At 41.7% G+C, this 13782-nt stretch overlaps 1 protein-coding gene across 1 annotated transcript in view; it reads right to left on the bottom strand.

The window, feature by feature from the left end:
• Positions 1-606: 606 nt before the first annotated feature.
• The window catches only part of acsf3 (acyl-CoA synthetase family member 3), a 28290-nt gene continuing 15114 nt past the window's right edge, over positions 607-13782 (bottom strand). Inside the window, exons 8-10 of the mRNA XM_062382118.1 lie at positions 4894-5028; positions 4298-4409; positions 607-2025 (exon numbers count right to left, since the gene is read on the bottom strand). Of these exons, the coding sequence (XP_062238102.1) occupies positions 1911-2025; positions 4298-4409; positions 4894-5028 (362 nt within the window). The 3' untranslated portion in view covers positions 607-1910. The remainder of the gene's footprint in view (positions 2026-4297; positions 4410-4893; positions 5029-13782) is intronic.

The raw sequence follows: 13782 nt of genomic DNA, 5'->3' as shown, positions 1-13782 counted from the left end.
TTCCTTCTTCAGTTCTCTGGCTGTTCATCACATTGGTTTATCTCAACCGTATTTTCGCACGTCCTCTCTTTCCCCCTCTTCATCTCCATATTTCTTTTAGCACATAACTTATTCAAAACCACACACTGACTTTTTCTTTTGCATTTTCATTTCTTTCATCCCCTCCTCCTATCAACTTTCTCTAGCCAGCTCTTGTTAAGGCTCCAATCTCTGAAAGTCCTGCTTTATGTTTAACTCCTCTCTCTGCCTTTTCTTTCATCTTTTCATGCACCCTCTGTCTATACTGGCTGCGCGCTAGGGCTCATTGAAAAAGATCCCCGCAGTCAAGTTGGTCCTGTTGCTTTTGCAATCTGTTTTGACTTGTGACGAAGAAAGAGGCGGTGAAGTGTCTGGAGAAACGGAGATGAGAAAAGGACGAGAGGTGCGAAGAGCGAGCGCAGAGAGAGGGTTAGTCAGATGGAGTGCGGGGCATCCAGCTGTGGTGTTGTGCCTTGCTAGAGAATCTGCCTTCAGGCTCTCATCACACCTGTGTAACCACAGCTGCACAGACACACACACACATGTAAGAAGTCTGCAAGTAGCAAACAAAAAATAACACTTTGGAAATTTCTATTTTATATAAACTTTTTTAATTTTCAGATAAACATGTCAAGTGCAGCAGTGTGTGTGTGTGCGAAGAAATGAATCTTAACCATGTTTCCCGCTGATTCATTTCAATGTCTCCTTTTCTAACCCACTCGTTCCGGGGTAATCACCCACTTCTACCAACAAAATGATGTGATCGCACCAATAAAACATCTGAACTTACAAATAACAGATCCCTAAGCACTCTTTACTTAGAGGAACCGCTGTGTTCAACTCTTTTCTTGGAAAAGTTGGACATCCTGCACAGGGTTTGTGGATTTATTGATCAGGAGTCACAGCAGACAACACACTAGCTGTTCATGTCTCATTAGATGGAGCCGTGGATCGGCTGGGGGACTCTTAGTAAAGTGTATCAAATAGTTTGTCCCACTTCTGTACAGTACACACACCGTAAACAGAACAATCTAATCAAATTAATTTCATTAAAAAAGGGAAAAGATTAGCTGATTCAAGAGCTGTCTCAGTTTAAAGTAATTACAATTAACCTCTACCAACGGGTTATGTTTACGTCTGCATGGATTTGTCTGTTATCAAGCAGGATTACGCAAAAACTACTAAATGGATTTCCATATATCTTGGTGGAAGGCTTGGAATGGGTCAAGGAGAAACCCATTACAAGTTGGTGCTGATCAGCGGGTGGATGCAGTTCTTTTTTTCATTTTCTTCAATGATGTTGGGAGGTTAATATTTATGAGTTTTGGCAATTTTGTGCAGATCCAAATAAAAAAAATGGATCTAGGTAATTTAAATGTGGCTGCATAGATGTGTGCATTGCCTCCATTTCATTTGTTCGACAATAGTTGTACATACTCTTTTACATCAGGTGTCTTTTATATGTATTATGTCTGTCTAGAGTATAAATTTCTGTTTCCAGTATGAACCACTACATAAGACAGTTTTGTGGCATGAAACTTTGACACTGCTTCAAATGTGAACCCTACAAAAGTGGGTCATATTAGGTTGCGTCTGACACATCCATGTTGGTTAGTTTGAATTTTGAATCTATTTTTGATGCAACATCAGAAGATTTTCCCCTTAGGATTACGATCTGTTTAAAATTGTCAAAAAAATACATATCAAATGGATTATTTGACATAAAGGGATCTCAGGACAACTGGCATTAAAGACATTAGAATTACCCAATGTTTATCCATTATTTTGTGTTGCCTGCACTTGTCTGTGATATTTGAATCTAAGAACCAGATGAGATCAGCCAGGAAGAGACCAGGAACCTGTTTGTTGTCGTACACATCGAGGTGACTCGGTCAATGGAAGAAGTGTCGGAGGAGGTCCTTCTTGTTGACCTTGCCCATCTGATTCCTGGGCAGCTCCTCCACCAGCACCAGGCCTGTGGGGATGGTGTAGGCAGCCATGTGTTCCCTGCAATAAACACTGGTGTTAATAAACGGACGACTGTTTACTGCAGAAACGCACCGACTAAACTAATACAAACGTGTGCACGCCGGCACGTATGCAACAACAAAAACAGAAAACAACTGCAAAACAAAGGCTAGCCCTGTGGCAGAGCACTCGAGATAAGGAAAGAAATGTCCTTCATACACTCTGCAGCTCTCCTCCCTTATATCCCCAATTCGCCTTCCAGACACAGACAATTCCCTTTGTGCAAAACAACATAATCACTGTGAGATGAAATAATAAAAAAAAACTAATAATAAAAGGAAGAACAGAAGGCTGAGATAATTAAAAGTGTTTTATTTTTTCCCTTTTGAGTGCATGGTTGTTACGTCAAGTCCTGAAGCCTGAAGCTTTTTTTATTATCTCCTAACCTAGTTTGTTTGTCTGTGAGCATGTGTGTTTGTGCGTGTGGGTGCTTGTGGTGTGAGTGTGCATAATGACTCATGTTGCTGCCATCAAACACTACTTTCAGCAGATGTCTCTGTCCCTCAGTGAGTGAAGTGTGAGCGGGTATTTGTACACACATACACGTCTCTGTGATGGCGCTCGCTCGTGTCACAGGTTTCTCGGGGGCAGCGTGTTCGTGCGTGCGCGTTCGAGGCTGCGTGGGGCGAAGGGAGCGTGACGGAGATCCAGACTGACAGCTGAAGCCAGGGCACTGAAGAGTGAGCATCCATCTACTTGTTTACGTCTCATCTCATCTCCCTCTCCTCTACACACTGGCCTCAGCACAGTGCGCTGGCACTGGCTGTCCACTGGCAGCACCCGTGGCTGGAAACACTGGGTGTGTTTGTAAGTGAGTGTATGAGTGTGTGTGTGTGTGTGTGTGTGTGTGTGTGTGTGTTATCCTGGGTAACAGGCAGCAGCAGTTTGACCAGCCGAGCAGTCCACAGCAGTAGCATCTAACACCCCCCACACCATATGGAGCCCACAGCGTACACCCACCCACCCACCCACCCACTCAGGTTACTAGACAGGATAGTGGAGGAGACAAACAGAGAAAAAAATGTTGGACAGATGAATGGATCCATTTTTTATGAAAACGAGGTAACAGACAGGGAAAAGAAAAGGTAGAGGGGTGTCTGTCACTGTGTAGTGGAGGGCAGCGTGTCAACGGTACCTGTCCATGTTCGACAAAACAAGCTCTGCTGACATTTAGAAAGGAGGGGGGGAGAGAGACAAAGCCCGCTGTAACTATGGCTCGTTCACTTCTCACACATATTCCTCTTTATCATCGCCTGTCTTTCTTTCAGCTCCCCTCATTAGTCCATCTCTGGCCTCTCTCTCTCCCTCACATCCTCTCATATTGATCTGAGGACTTCAGGGCCAGTCGCTGGGGATGTGTGTGCTGAACTGCTGGAAGAGCATTAGGAGCCTTCATTTGTTTACCGCAGGACTGAAAAATTGTCCTCTGGAAACACCGCAATAAGACAGGGTCAGCAGTCTTTGGCAGTAACGGGACACAGCGCTTCTTTTTTTGCGTTTTTGTTTTTGTGAATTCAGGATGATGGATTGGTCGCAAGCTATTCAGGTCACTGTCTCCACTGGTGGTACTGGTTGGAGTCCACCTGCTGCCACAAAGCACTTTTAAAGGTGGCAGGTGGTCCTGTGGTTAGTGGTTTCCTCCTCACTGGTCATTCATGCCAAAAATAACAGAAAAACAAATTGCTGCGCTGGTGTGAACGTAGCAAACCTTTGGTTTCATGTAGTGAGATCAGATATTATCCAGAAAAGCAAGTTTCCAGTTAATGTATATATCCATGTTTTTATCTTGTTTTATTTCTTATTAGACACCAAAACTCTTTTATCTTTTTATTAAGAAAAAAGGAACTGATAACCATCTTTCTTTTTCCCAATACGTATCTTTTAAAAATGTATTATATAAATCACATTATGCTTAGTGGCATTTCTTTTTAGTTTGACAATGGGAGGAGAGAGAGGAATGAATGAAGGGGATGCACATTTTTATGCAGCGCTTAGACTCAAGGATGGAGGTTTATTAGCATTACCCTACTTTAATGTCAATGAACTAAACAATTGAGGTTGTTGTTGTTATGGCTTATGTGTTGCTAGCCCTGTAGCACCAGTAATGTGCCAATGAAGTTCATTTATTGATCTGTTTACAGACTGTGGCATGATATTAACATCATTCTGAAACCAACTACAAACACATTTATAGGAGAAATACAAAGTAGTTACAATGAAGGAATAATTACAAAGCTGAAAGTCACAGTACCTCGCCCAGGTCTTCAGCTCCGGCAGGGTCATACTCTGGCCCTTCTTCAGCTGCACCACCGCCGTGACCTTCTGACCCCAAACGGCATCTGGGGCCCCGACGACGGCCACGTCTGTGAAGTGAAGACCACACGAAGCAGACACGTTGTTGTTAAGTTTCAGCTGCTCCTGTTCTTTCATCTTAGGGCAGTACTTAAGAATAATAAGACACGGCCATGTCTCCTCTGTACTTAAACACATTAGTTTTAAAGGGCAGCAATGACTGGGGTTAGAGGTGCTGACTCTCAATTGTGATGAGAGGTTGTTTACGTGCACATTAGATGCTGAAATTACACTCTTTGTAACAGCTCACGGCTCGGTCATGAACTTGTCCTCCGTCATCTTGTCTGTGCAGCATCATTGTCTTATTTCACTTCCTCGACTGAACAAAACGATAATGTTTAAAATCAGCTATAAGTCTTGATACAATATTGATTCAGAGGCCAATCAATTTCAGAACATAGCCACTTAATTTGGATCCTGAAGAACAGACATATACAAATTAAAAGTGGGTTATTGTTTTAAAATCTACAGACCAAACCTGTTCAGCTCTCTTACCTGTGATGGCTGGATGAGCCAGTAGGTGCCGCTCTACCTCGAGAGCACTGATCTTGTAGCCGCCGCTCTTGATGATGTCGACACTGGTACGGCCAATGATCCAATACGCACCATCTCTATAGACAGCTGTGTCTCCTAAAAGACCAACAGGGAGAGAGGGAGTGATCAATAAAAAACATTCCAGTAAGATTTTCATGGCTCATTATTTTTGCCGAAAATGTATGGACTGATTGGCTAACTGGATTTTCCTTTGTCATACAGTGTTTAGCCTGGAAGATAAAGTAGATATGACCGAAATTAAACGTCCTATTACCTTGACTCTGGACTGTACATTAAATCATTAAGTACACAAGTCAACAAAATGGTAAAGATAGGTCTATTCCTTTTTAGACATGTTAATAAATAATACAAATATTATCTTTAATCTTGAAACATCATCCATTTGCCCCACAGACACTTTAAAGTAGCTTGATTGTCCATGATCAGCAGCTTATAGCATTTTCTCCAACTATATGCTCTTATCTTTCTATTATGCAGAGTATATTTTATTCCATGCCACAAGACCTCCTCATTTGCTGTAAATAGCCATGAATAGATGATTGCGACAGAAAAAACTTTTCGGTGTTCTGGGGAATACTCAGCAGGTGAACAAATATTTAACTGTACAAAACAAGCATATTAACTCATAAAAACGACATAACGTCTACAAGGAATGCAGGGTGAGTAAAGTTGGTTGGATATAGGGTGTGTGTTTGAGACAGAGGAAGTCGGGTGCAGTGGATGGATGAGAGTTCCCCCCACATCCTCCAGACACACACAAGCACAGAGGTGTCTGGGGGACAGGTGTGGGGGAGGATGAGTACAGTATGTGGGATGGGGGACTCAGCTGGGCCCGGGGATGACAAGCACGAGGAAATGGGTCAGTATGGATGAGTGGAGAGAGACAGAGGGATAAAAAATGGACGGAGGAGGGTAGGTGTGGGGGAGAAGAAAAGAAGGAACAGGAAGGTGTCCTTTTGGATTATTACAGGTGCTGCGCCCACAGCTGGGGCCGAGGAGGGAATGGAAGTGTGTGACGGTGTGTGTGTGACACTAATGTGGTTAAGGTTGGATGGGGTTGAATGAAGGAGAGGTCAAGTCAAGGGTGGGGGCCACAGCTGGAGACTACTGCTATACATATAGAGTTTCTATAAAGGCTAATTGTCACCATCCTTAAATATGAGCTTTTACACTCACTGACACAAAATAACCCCAAAATATTTGTATTACTCAAACAATACATTCAAATAAAGTAAATACATTTTCTGGCCAAATGCAATAATACCTGCCACAGAGAATCAATTAGACCAGTTTGCAGGGACATCAAATTTACAGAAACTAAACCATTAAATGGTCAAATCTACATACAAATAAAAAAAAACAAAAACGTATCATATTTCATATTTATTTATGTTTTTTTTTTTTAAAGGAATCATAATAATGACAATAATTTGACACGTATTTACTTTCTCGCAAACAGTTTGATTAGAAAATGAATTCCAATCTGATATGGAGCCTCTCACCTCGAGGTTTCAGTATTTCTACAATCGTCGGTACAGCCCTGCCAGGAACCTTTCCACAATGTGAGACTGTGCACGTCTGCAGACACCAGAGCTGGAAAAAAACCTGCACCTGAAATATCGACTCAATAAAGAAAACAACTGGCCCTTTCCCTTTACCTGGATTCAACACGATGAAGCATTATAGGAGAAGGATTATATTTTGATAGTGGTCTGTTTTTACTGCCATCTTCCGTATGTCTTGTTCACCATCATTTAATCTCATTTGTTCTCTCTTCTAACCCGGAATCCTTCCATCCATCTCACATTTATGTCAACTTTTTCCCCCCAGCTTCCCCTTCTCCAGTGTCACAGTGTCAGTCAGACAAACACAACTGTTGTTGTTTTTTACTCCCATCCTTACCCTCCATTTTTTCCTTTCACTAAGTCTGGAGCATCTCTCATCACATCTCCACCTCTCTTCCTGTCTCCTCCTTTCCCTCCTTGCCTCTATGCCTCAGCATCAATAGAGGGCCCATCTGTTCCCATACATCACGCACTTCATTTCAGTTTATTAGCTGGGATAAATCATAAATATTTCATTATACATCACGGGCGGCTGTCGCCTGCACACCGACAATTTATCACCGCTGCCCTCTCTGCCGGCTTGCCACGGCGGCTATAAGCTTTCCAGTCTATTAAACAAGATTGATACAGTGTGTAAATTTAGATATTGGGAATTTCTTCACAGACCACTGCTCCGCACTGATAGGCTAGGGTAACAGAGGAGGGGAGAGGGGGGATGGAGGGAGAGGGTAGAGGGAGATGGAGGAGGGGAGTGGAGGAGCTTGGCTGGGTGTTAACACTACTAACAGGGTAGTTCTCCTCCGTCTTTGGATGAGGGGGTTGAAGAAAAAAATGATATGCAGCTCTATCATCTTATGCACATAGATGAGGGGAAAGGGACTGGTAACATGCACGTTGATAAGCTGTTATCGTGCCCTGTGAGTGTGTGAGTGTATGAGTGTGTGTGTGTGTGTGCGAGCTGAAACAGATAAATACACCATAAAATGGGTCCATTTAGCTGCAAATGCTGAAGCGAGGAAACAGAATTATTGAGACTATGTTGGACAAAAGGGGTTTGAAAGAAACACTGGTACACAACATACTTGAGCTGAGTTTGAAGCACTTACACAAGACTCTGACCTTGTCTCTCTTTGAGGAGAAGTAAATAACAAGGGATAGAACAGCATGTTTGGAGAGAGGCACAAGTGGGAATAGTGATTGGAGAACGAAGACTGATAAAAGAGGGAAGAAGGTCGGGAGAGATTGTCGGGAACTGTGTTACTAGGACACACATACACACAGTATGTACACACATGCACACAAACACTACTTCAGGTATCAGAGACTCTCTGCCATTATGTGTTATGGCGTTGGAGCCAGATATGGCCGAATGGCTTTCTTAATTAAAACGATAAGAAGCCTAATTGCACTGGGCTTTCATCTCATTCTGAGGCATTAAAGAAAGTGAAGGCACACAGTGCAGGAAAAAAAAAAGAAATAAAACAGATCAAGACTTTAACTGAGGATGGAGGGCGGAGAAAACTTCACTAATGTCTTTCAGAGAAAACAAGAAAATCACATTAGTTGCCGCCACAGAACTGTTAAACCACAACGGCAGAAAATCAACACCAAATTACTTTCATCTATAAAAAATTATTTCGTTTACGGAGAAAAACAACACGTGTTGTTATGCAACATTGCTTTTAGGGGATTAATGAAATTATTCACATAGATTATCGATCTTCATTCCAACTGTCATGTTTTTTAATCCTGAGCACCCATATAGTATTTTCGTCAACAGACAAAGGCTATTTGATATTTACAGAAACTACTGGTGATGTTGGCTGGAGCTTAAATTAAGCCAAATGAAAGACATGTTTCTATTTATACCCACTATCAAGAAAAGAAGCTAAAATATCCTGGTTAAAAACGCTGTCACTTTTCACATATTTGGAGCCAGAATCTGTGCAGTAGTGATTCGAGGCTTGAGCTGTGGAAGCGAGGTCCTGCAACATCCCCATTCAACCAATCAGAAGTCACTCTCAGCTTTCACCACGTTTTTATAGCATCAGATAGCTAAACAATACCAAAATAACCAGTCAAATGGTCACTCTATCATAGCTATATATAATTAAGACCCTTTGGATTCACTTTTGAGGAGCCGTCACATCGTCCATCTTTATAAAGAGTCTATAGCCCAGAAGAGTAAGGGAAGATCCTGGATGTTGAGCTGTCGGCTTTAAAACTGTCCCTGCTTCCCTGAGTCAACAAACAAAGAGAGCTTAGGGTTCCACAGCTACAGTGCATTTATGTTGCCTCAGAAATTTGTATTATAATGCTTTAATTTGACATGTTTCCAAAGCAGCCATAAAGCTATTCAAAATTACACAGGCACACGGATACAGGCAGAGTCTGTGCATGTTGCTTTTCTAAGAGGAAAAACAAGAGAGTGAGAAAGAAAAGGGCAGAGTGTGTCACATGACAAAGGCCAAGGCCACAACAACAGTTCAGCCACAAGCATCGCTGCCGGAGGTGTTGGGGAAGCAGAGTCGAAACGGAGAATGCATAATAACTGGTTTTGTGGAGGTGAAAGAAGTCATCTCTTCACTTTTAGGAACTTTCATCCCCTGAACACATTTCTGCTGTCACTGACACGGATAGAAAGAAGTGTTAGACGCATGTTTGTAATTGAATGTGATTCCAGTCTGGCCTTGATCTAAGTACCATGTACTTGTTTTTGTGTGCACACCCCACTCAGCCCTGGAGACATGGGCTGGCATGTAGCTTCCTGTAAAGCGCATACTTTGAGGAATAAAAACATTTCCACATTCATTTACTGCACTCTCAAACAGAGACCAAAACACTTTAATAACTAAGAAAACCACTTAAATTCAAGGATGAGATGCGGCTTAATAATTCAAGTTCAATTTGGTGGTTACAGGCAAAAGATCTTTAGTAAAATGATGAAAACACGCAAACACTTAAATTTTCCGGAAAATCTAAGTTAAAATGTTATTTATTTCTGACTATACAAAGCGTTTGTGTCACTTTCTTACTGAGCAGCTTTTGCACAATTCTTATTTTGGGAGGATGTAAGAAATTTCTATCTCCTCTTATCTAATGTTGTCTTGCAAAGTCCTCTTCAACTAATTTTCTTTTCATTGCATCTATAGGTTGATAGAATAAACCTTGATGACAGCGAGGTCATATACGTCTATAAGTTGTCCTGTAACTGCCGTAAAATCCAGGTTATGTAGACTAATAAACAAGATGATCCCACACTGTAACACACAAAGGTGACATTAGGATTTTTTTTCTGATAGAAATGTTCACATCAGTCGATAGGCGGAATTATGACGTTAAGATTTTTGCTCCTTAGTGAAAATTGTAGTTTTAAACAGATAATGACAGCAACAGCAAAACATGTAATAAATCTGAGGTAGATGAATTATGTGTTATACCTCCTCACTGTGTTTGCACAATGCATTAGTGATATATTGGACGTTTAATACATTGCATTGGATGACAATTCCATCGGGATAATTATTAATATTTATTTGATGCCTTCTGCTCATTCCAGAAAGACAAAGAAAAGCTTTGACCTGACCAATCTCAGTAGTTTTGGAGGTTGCTGAAGTTCTGTAGGCCTTTACTGTAGTAGATCTGACTTCAGATCTGGCTCGGCAACTTAATTGAATGGGTTCTTCCCAGTCCTATTCAATCCTTCCACTGAGTTTTGTAGAAATCTGTCCAGTTGTTTTCGTGTAATCTTGCCAACAATCAAACAAACCAAAGACAAACAAAACAAAGAAATGCAGATGAAAACATAATCTCCCTGGCCGAGGTAATAAGTGCACCCAACTCAGGGAAGATACAAAAATGTCTGCAGACACCGAGGCATGGCGATTCAACCTTTTTAAAACCTGGTAAACAGTTTCAAGAATTGCCATCCTCAGCCAAGACCCCAGAAGTGTCGTATCCCTTCAGAAGCATTGACATTTCAGAGGAAACTGACAGTCAAGTTGTGTGGTGCGTAGGCGAGTCCAAAGTGCTTAGAAGTGGTGGTGCTTCTCCTCTGTGAGAAGGTACAAGTGGAGTCACTGTCTTTCATCACAACCTAAACCCTCACACTGCGGGTTAGAGCCGAGTGCCCTCCATCACAGTGGAGAGGGGAGCCTTATCTGAACAGAGATGACAGAGGTCTAAATGTGAGTCATGCCTCTCCTCAGACTGACTGTAAACACTTAGCATATATGAATATTAATGTTCCACATTAAAGTCCCACCGCCTAGATGGAAGAGTTAATGAGGATAAATAACAGACAGCCGAGCAGAGAAATCTCAGCTCTGACATTATTTATCATCCTTAACTTTTGTCACAGCTCCTTTTTTTGTAATTAATATTGTACAATAAAGCACTTTGCACTTGGATGAGTGATCTAATTTGTTTAATATAATGCAATTAAAGGAGCGTGAATTGCTTTATGTTAATATTACTGATTATAGTCTGTGCTGGGCTGCCTCTCCACCAGCAGATAACAAGCTGAACTTGAGGATTGATGTCTGTCTCAGATCTTTCGTGATCATCAGGCAAACTACTTAACTGTTGTTTATATGCTCCTTCTCTGCTCTGAATCAAAAGAATAACTATCCAATAGTCAGTCAAGACACATTAGAGTCTTGAGCAAAACAGTTTAAAAAACTAAAATTCATCGAAAATTTTGGTTCATAATTAAATCACAGTAAATCGAGTGTCTTTGCCTTTGACCAAGGGCCTGTAGCAAGTGCAGCATAAATTAAATTATATATATAATATATACATTTTTTTCTTGATCGGGCTTTACAGAAACTAACCCTGACCGTCCTCGATATCCTGTTATAAGAAGCCCGGACTATCAACTGGCTCAGTGAACCCTTTGTTCAGTATAAATGAAGCTGTAACATAAACTGTGTTTATTTATTCAGTGTGATAATATCTTCCTGTGTTTGTCTGAAGGACAGCCTGGACCAGCAAAAGGATTTGACCGATCTAAATAAATATATGAATTTCTCTTCATCATTCGTCAGTTTACTCTTTATGTCCCTGTCCGAACCCTGTGGGAAGGAAGTTGAGAGTTAAACCTGAAGTTCCCTCGATAACCCCAAATCCTGCTTCGTACTACAGGCTCCTAAACAGATGAATGTAAAACAGCAGATACCAATGAAATAAAAAAGTTACCTTCAACTGGTGCTAATAAAGCGAGGAGCAGCATGCAGTGCCACCTTTGCTGTTTAAATGTCACAGGGACCGCTTGTTGGAACCGAGTGCTCGGAGGCTGGGGTGTCGGCGGATCCCACAGGGAGCTCTGACATTGGAGTTAGGAGGACAAGATGTGACCCGGGGTAAAGTATGACACTGGAAACACAGAGAGCGACGGAGGCAGGGAAGAGGAGAGCACAGCTGGGAGCGAAAGACCCATGCACAAATGAGTAGTGATGGCTCTGCAGGGTATGAGCCACAGTGCTGTCAGTCTGTCTGTGGAGAAGTTACCCCGCAGATCTGAAGCTCACCTTTACAGCTGGGGTGAGTGCTCGCTCGGTCACACACATTCCGAGGTACACCAACATATGCACACACACACGTACCCTCTCAACCAAATGCTTTTGAACACAATTTGAAAAGTGATGCCCCTGACTTTTACAAGTGTACATGAAATCCAATTGAAGCCCATACAAGGCTGGATATTTTCCATACATTTTCCAGATGGGCAATACGTGACAAAGCATGTTAGAGCCATTTGCTCCAGAATTGTTTTTATCCAAGTGAAAAATGTCTGGAGCGAGATTCTAACTTGCAAGAAACGCAAAGCAAAGATAAATAAATGAATAATATACATGTCTTGAAGATGAGGAAGATGTAAACTTGCAAAGACAAAATTTGAGAGCTTTGGACATTAAGGACTGAAATCTAATTATGTTATTTCTGCTGCATTCTTCATTTGTGAAAGGCAAATGTGGGAGTTACAGTTCTCCGGACTTCCTCAGGAGTCCATGTCAGGAAACAGCTCTATAGAAAACACTGTAGAGCACAAAAAGAGGTTGTGAAAGGTGAGAGGGGGCCAACGCACTCAAAGATGTTTGTGAACAGAAGGTGACAGGTTTCCTATGAAGCTGCCAGTCATTCTCTGCAGAAGTCCCTCGCACTAGAGAGGACACCTCTGGCCAGCTGAGATCTTATTGCTCTCAACTCTCACAGTCCTCCTCTCGCACTCAATTTTTATCCAGCCAGCTCTCCTTTGCCTTCTTCTACTCAAGCTTTTCAAATTTTTCAACCGCAAACTGTGTTATTTTTTAATAACTCTGAAAATTAATAATAATCATAATAATAAGATAATGTTTTACTAAGAGTAAATGGACCTGCAAAAACTAAACAATTCTTCTCTTAAATCTTACCCTCTGTTGAAAGATGAGTCGGAAATGCTGGACACTTTTGACCTTCAATGAACCAAAAACCTCTTTTCAAACTACAGCGCTATCTCCTTTACTGATTCTGCATGTCTCAGCTAAAATGTTGGTCCTGCACTTAAGTCATGAGCTACTTTGATGAATAACAAATAGAATTTCAGCCCTAAATTTAGTCTCTCAGGCTGAATACAAATCCTTCCCACTACACAGCAGCTGGAGACGGACGAAGGGTCACAGTCTGGATGTAGATGGTGCCCCGGACAGGAGGCTCAGGTCAGAGCAGAGGAGAAGCTGATGATAAGCTAGTGGATTTGTGAGAGTTGACCATGAATACAATTGGTTGAAAACATTTATTTCCATCACTTTGAAGAAGATCTAAGTCTGATTTCTTGAAAAGGGCTGAACATCCTTGATGTTCTCTTCCCTGACCTGGAGGTTAAATCCTGGGGGATGTATAACAACTGACACATGAAAAGCTCAAAGGGAAGGTGGCAAAAGATCAGCCAGGACTTAGTAAGTCAGCAGTGGAGTGTGAGAATGAGACAGTGTTAGAAATGAAGGTGGCTTGTGAAACAAGGAGCAGGTGTGAGGGTAAAAATGGTACGAATGTGAGAGGGGAGGTAGAAAGCTCAGGAGAAGGTTAAGTGCAAGAGTAGCGTGTGTGGGAGTTTCCAGACCTCAAAAGCATGTGTCTATCTGGAAATTAACCGATTTAACTGTTTAGACTTGTGGATTGGGATCAGCTGCGGGTTACAGATGTTTTTTCTTCTCCGTAAATTGTTCCACAACAAAGAAACACAGGATAAACTAAAGTGTGTTTTTATTATAGCCTTCACTTTAAA

Source organism: Platichthys flesus, chromosome 1, assembly GCF_949316205.1.
Source record: "Platichthys flesus chromosome 1, fPlaFle2.1, whole genome shotgun sequence".
In the NCBI taxonomy this organism is placed as follows: Eukaryota; Metazoa; Chordata; class Actinopteri; order Pleuronectiformes; family Pleuronectidae; genus Platichthys; species Platichthys flesus.
This window is presented reverse-complemented; position numbering and strand designations above follow the sequence as displayed.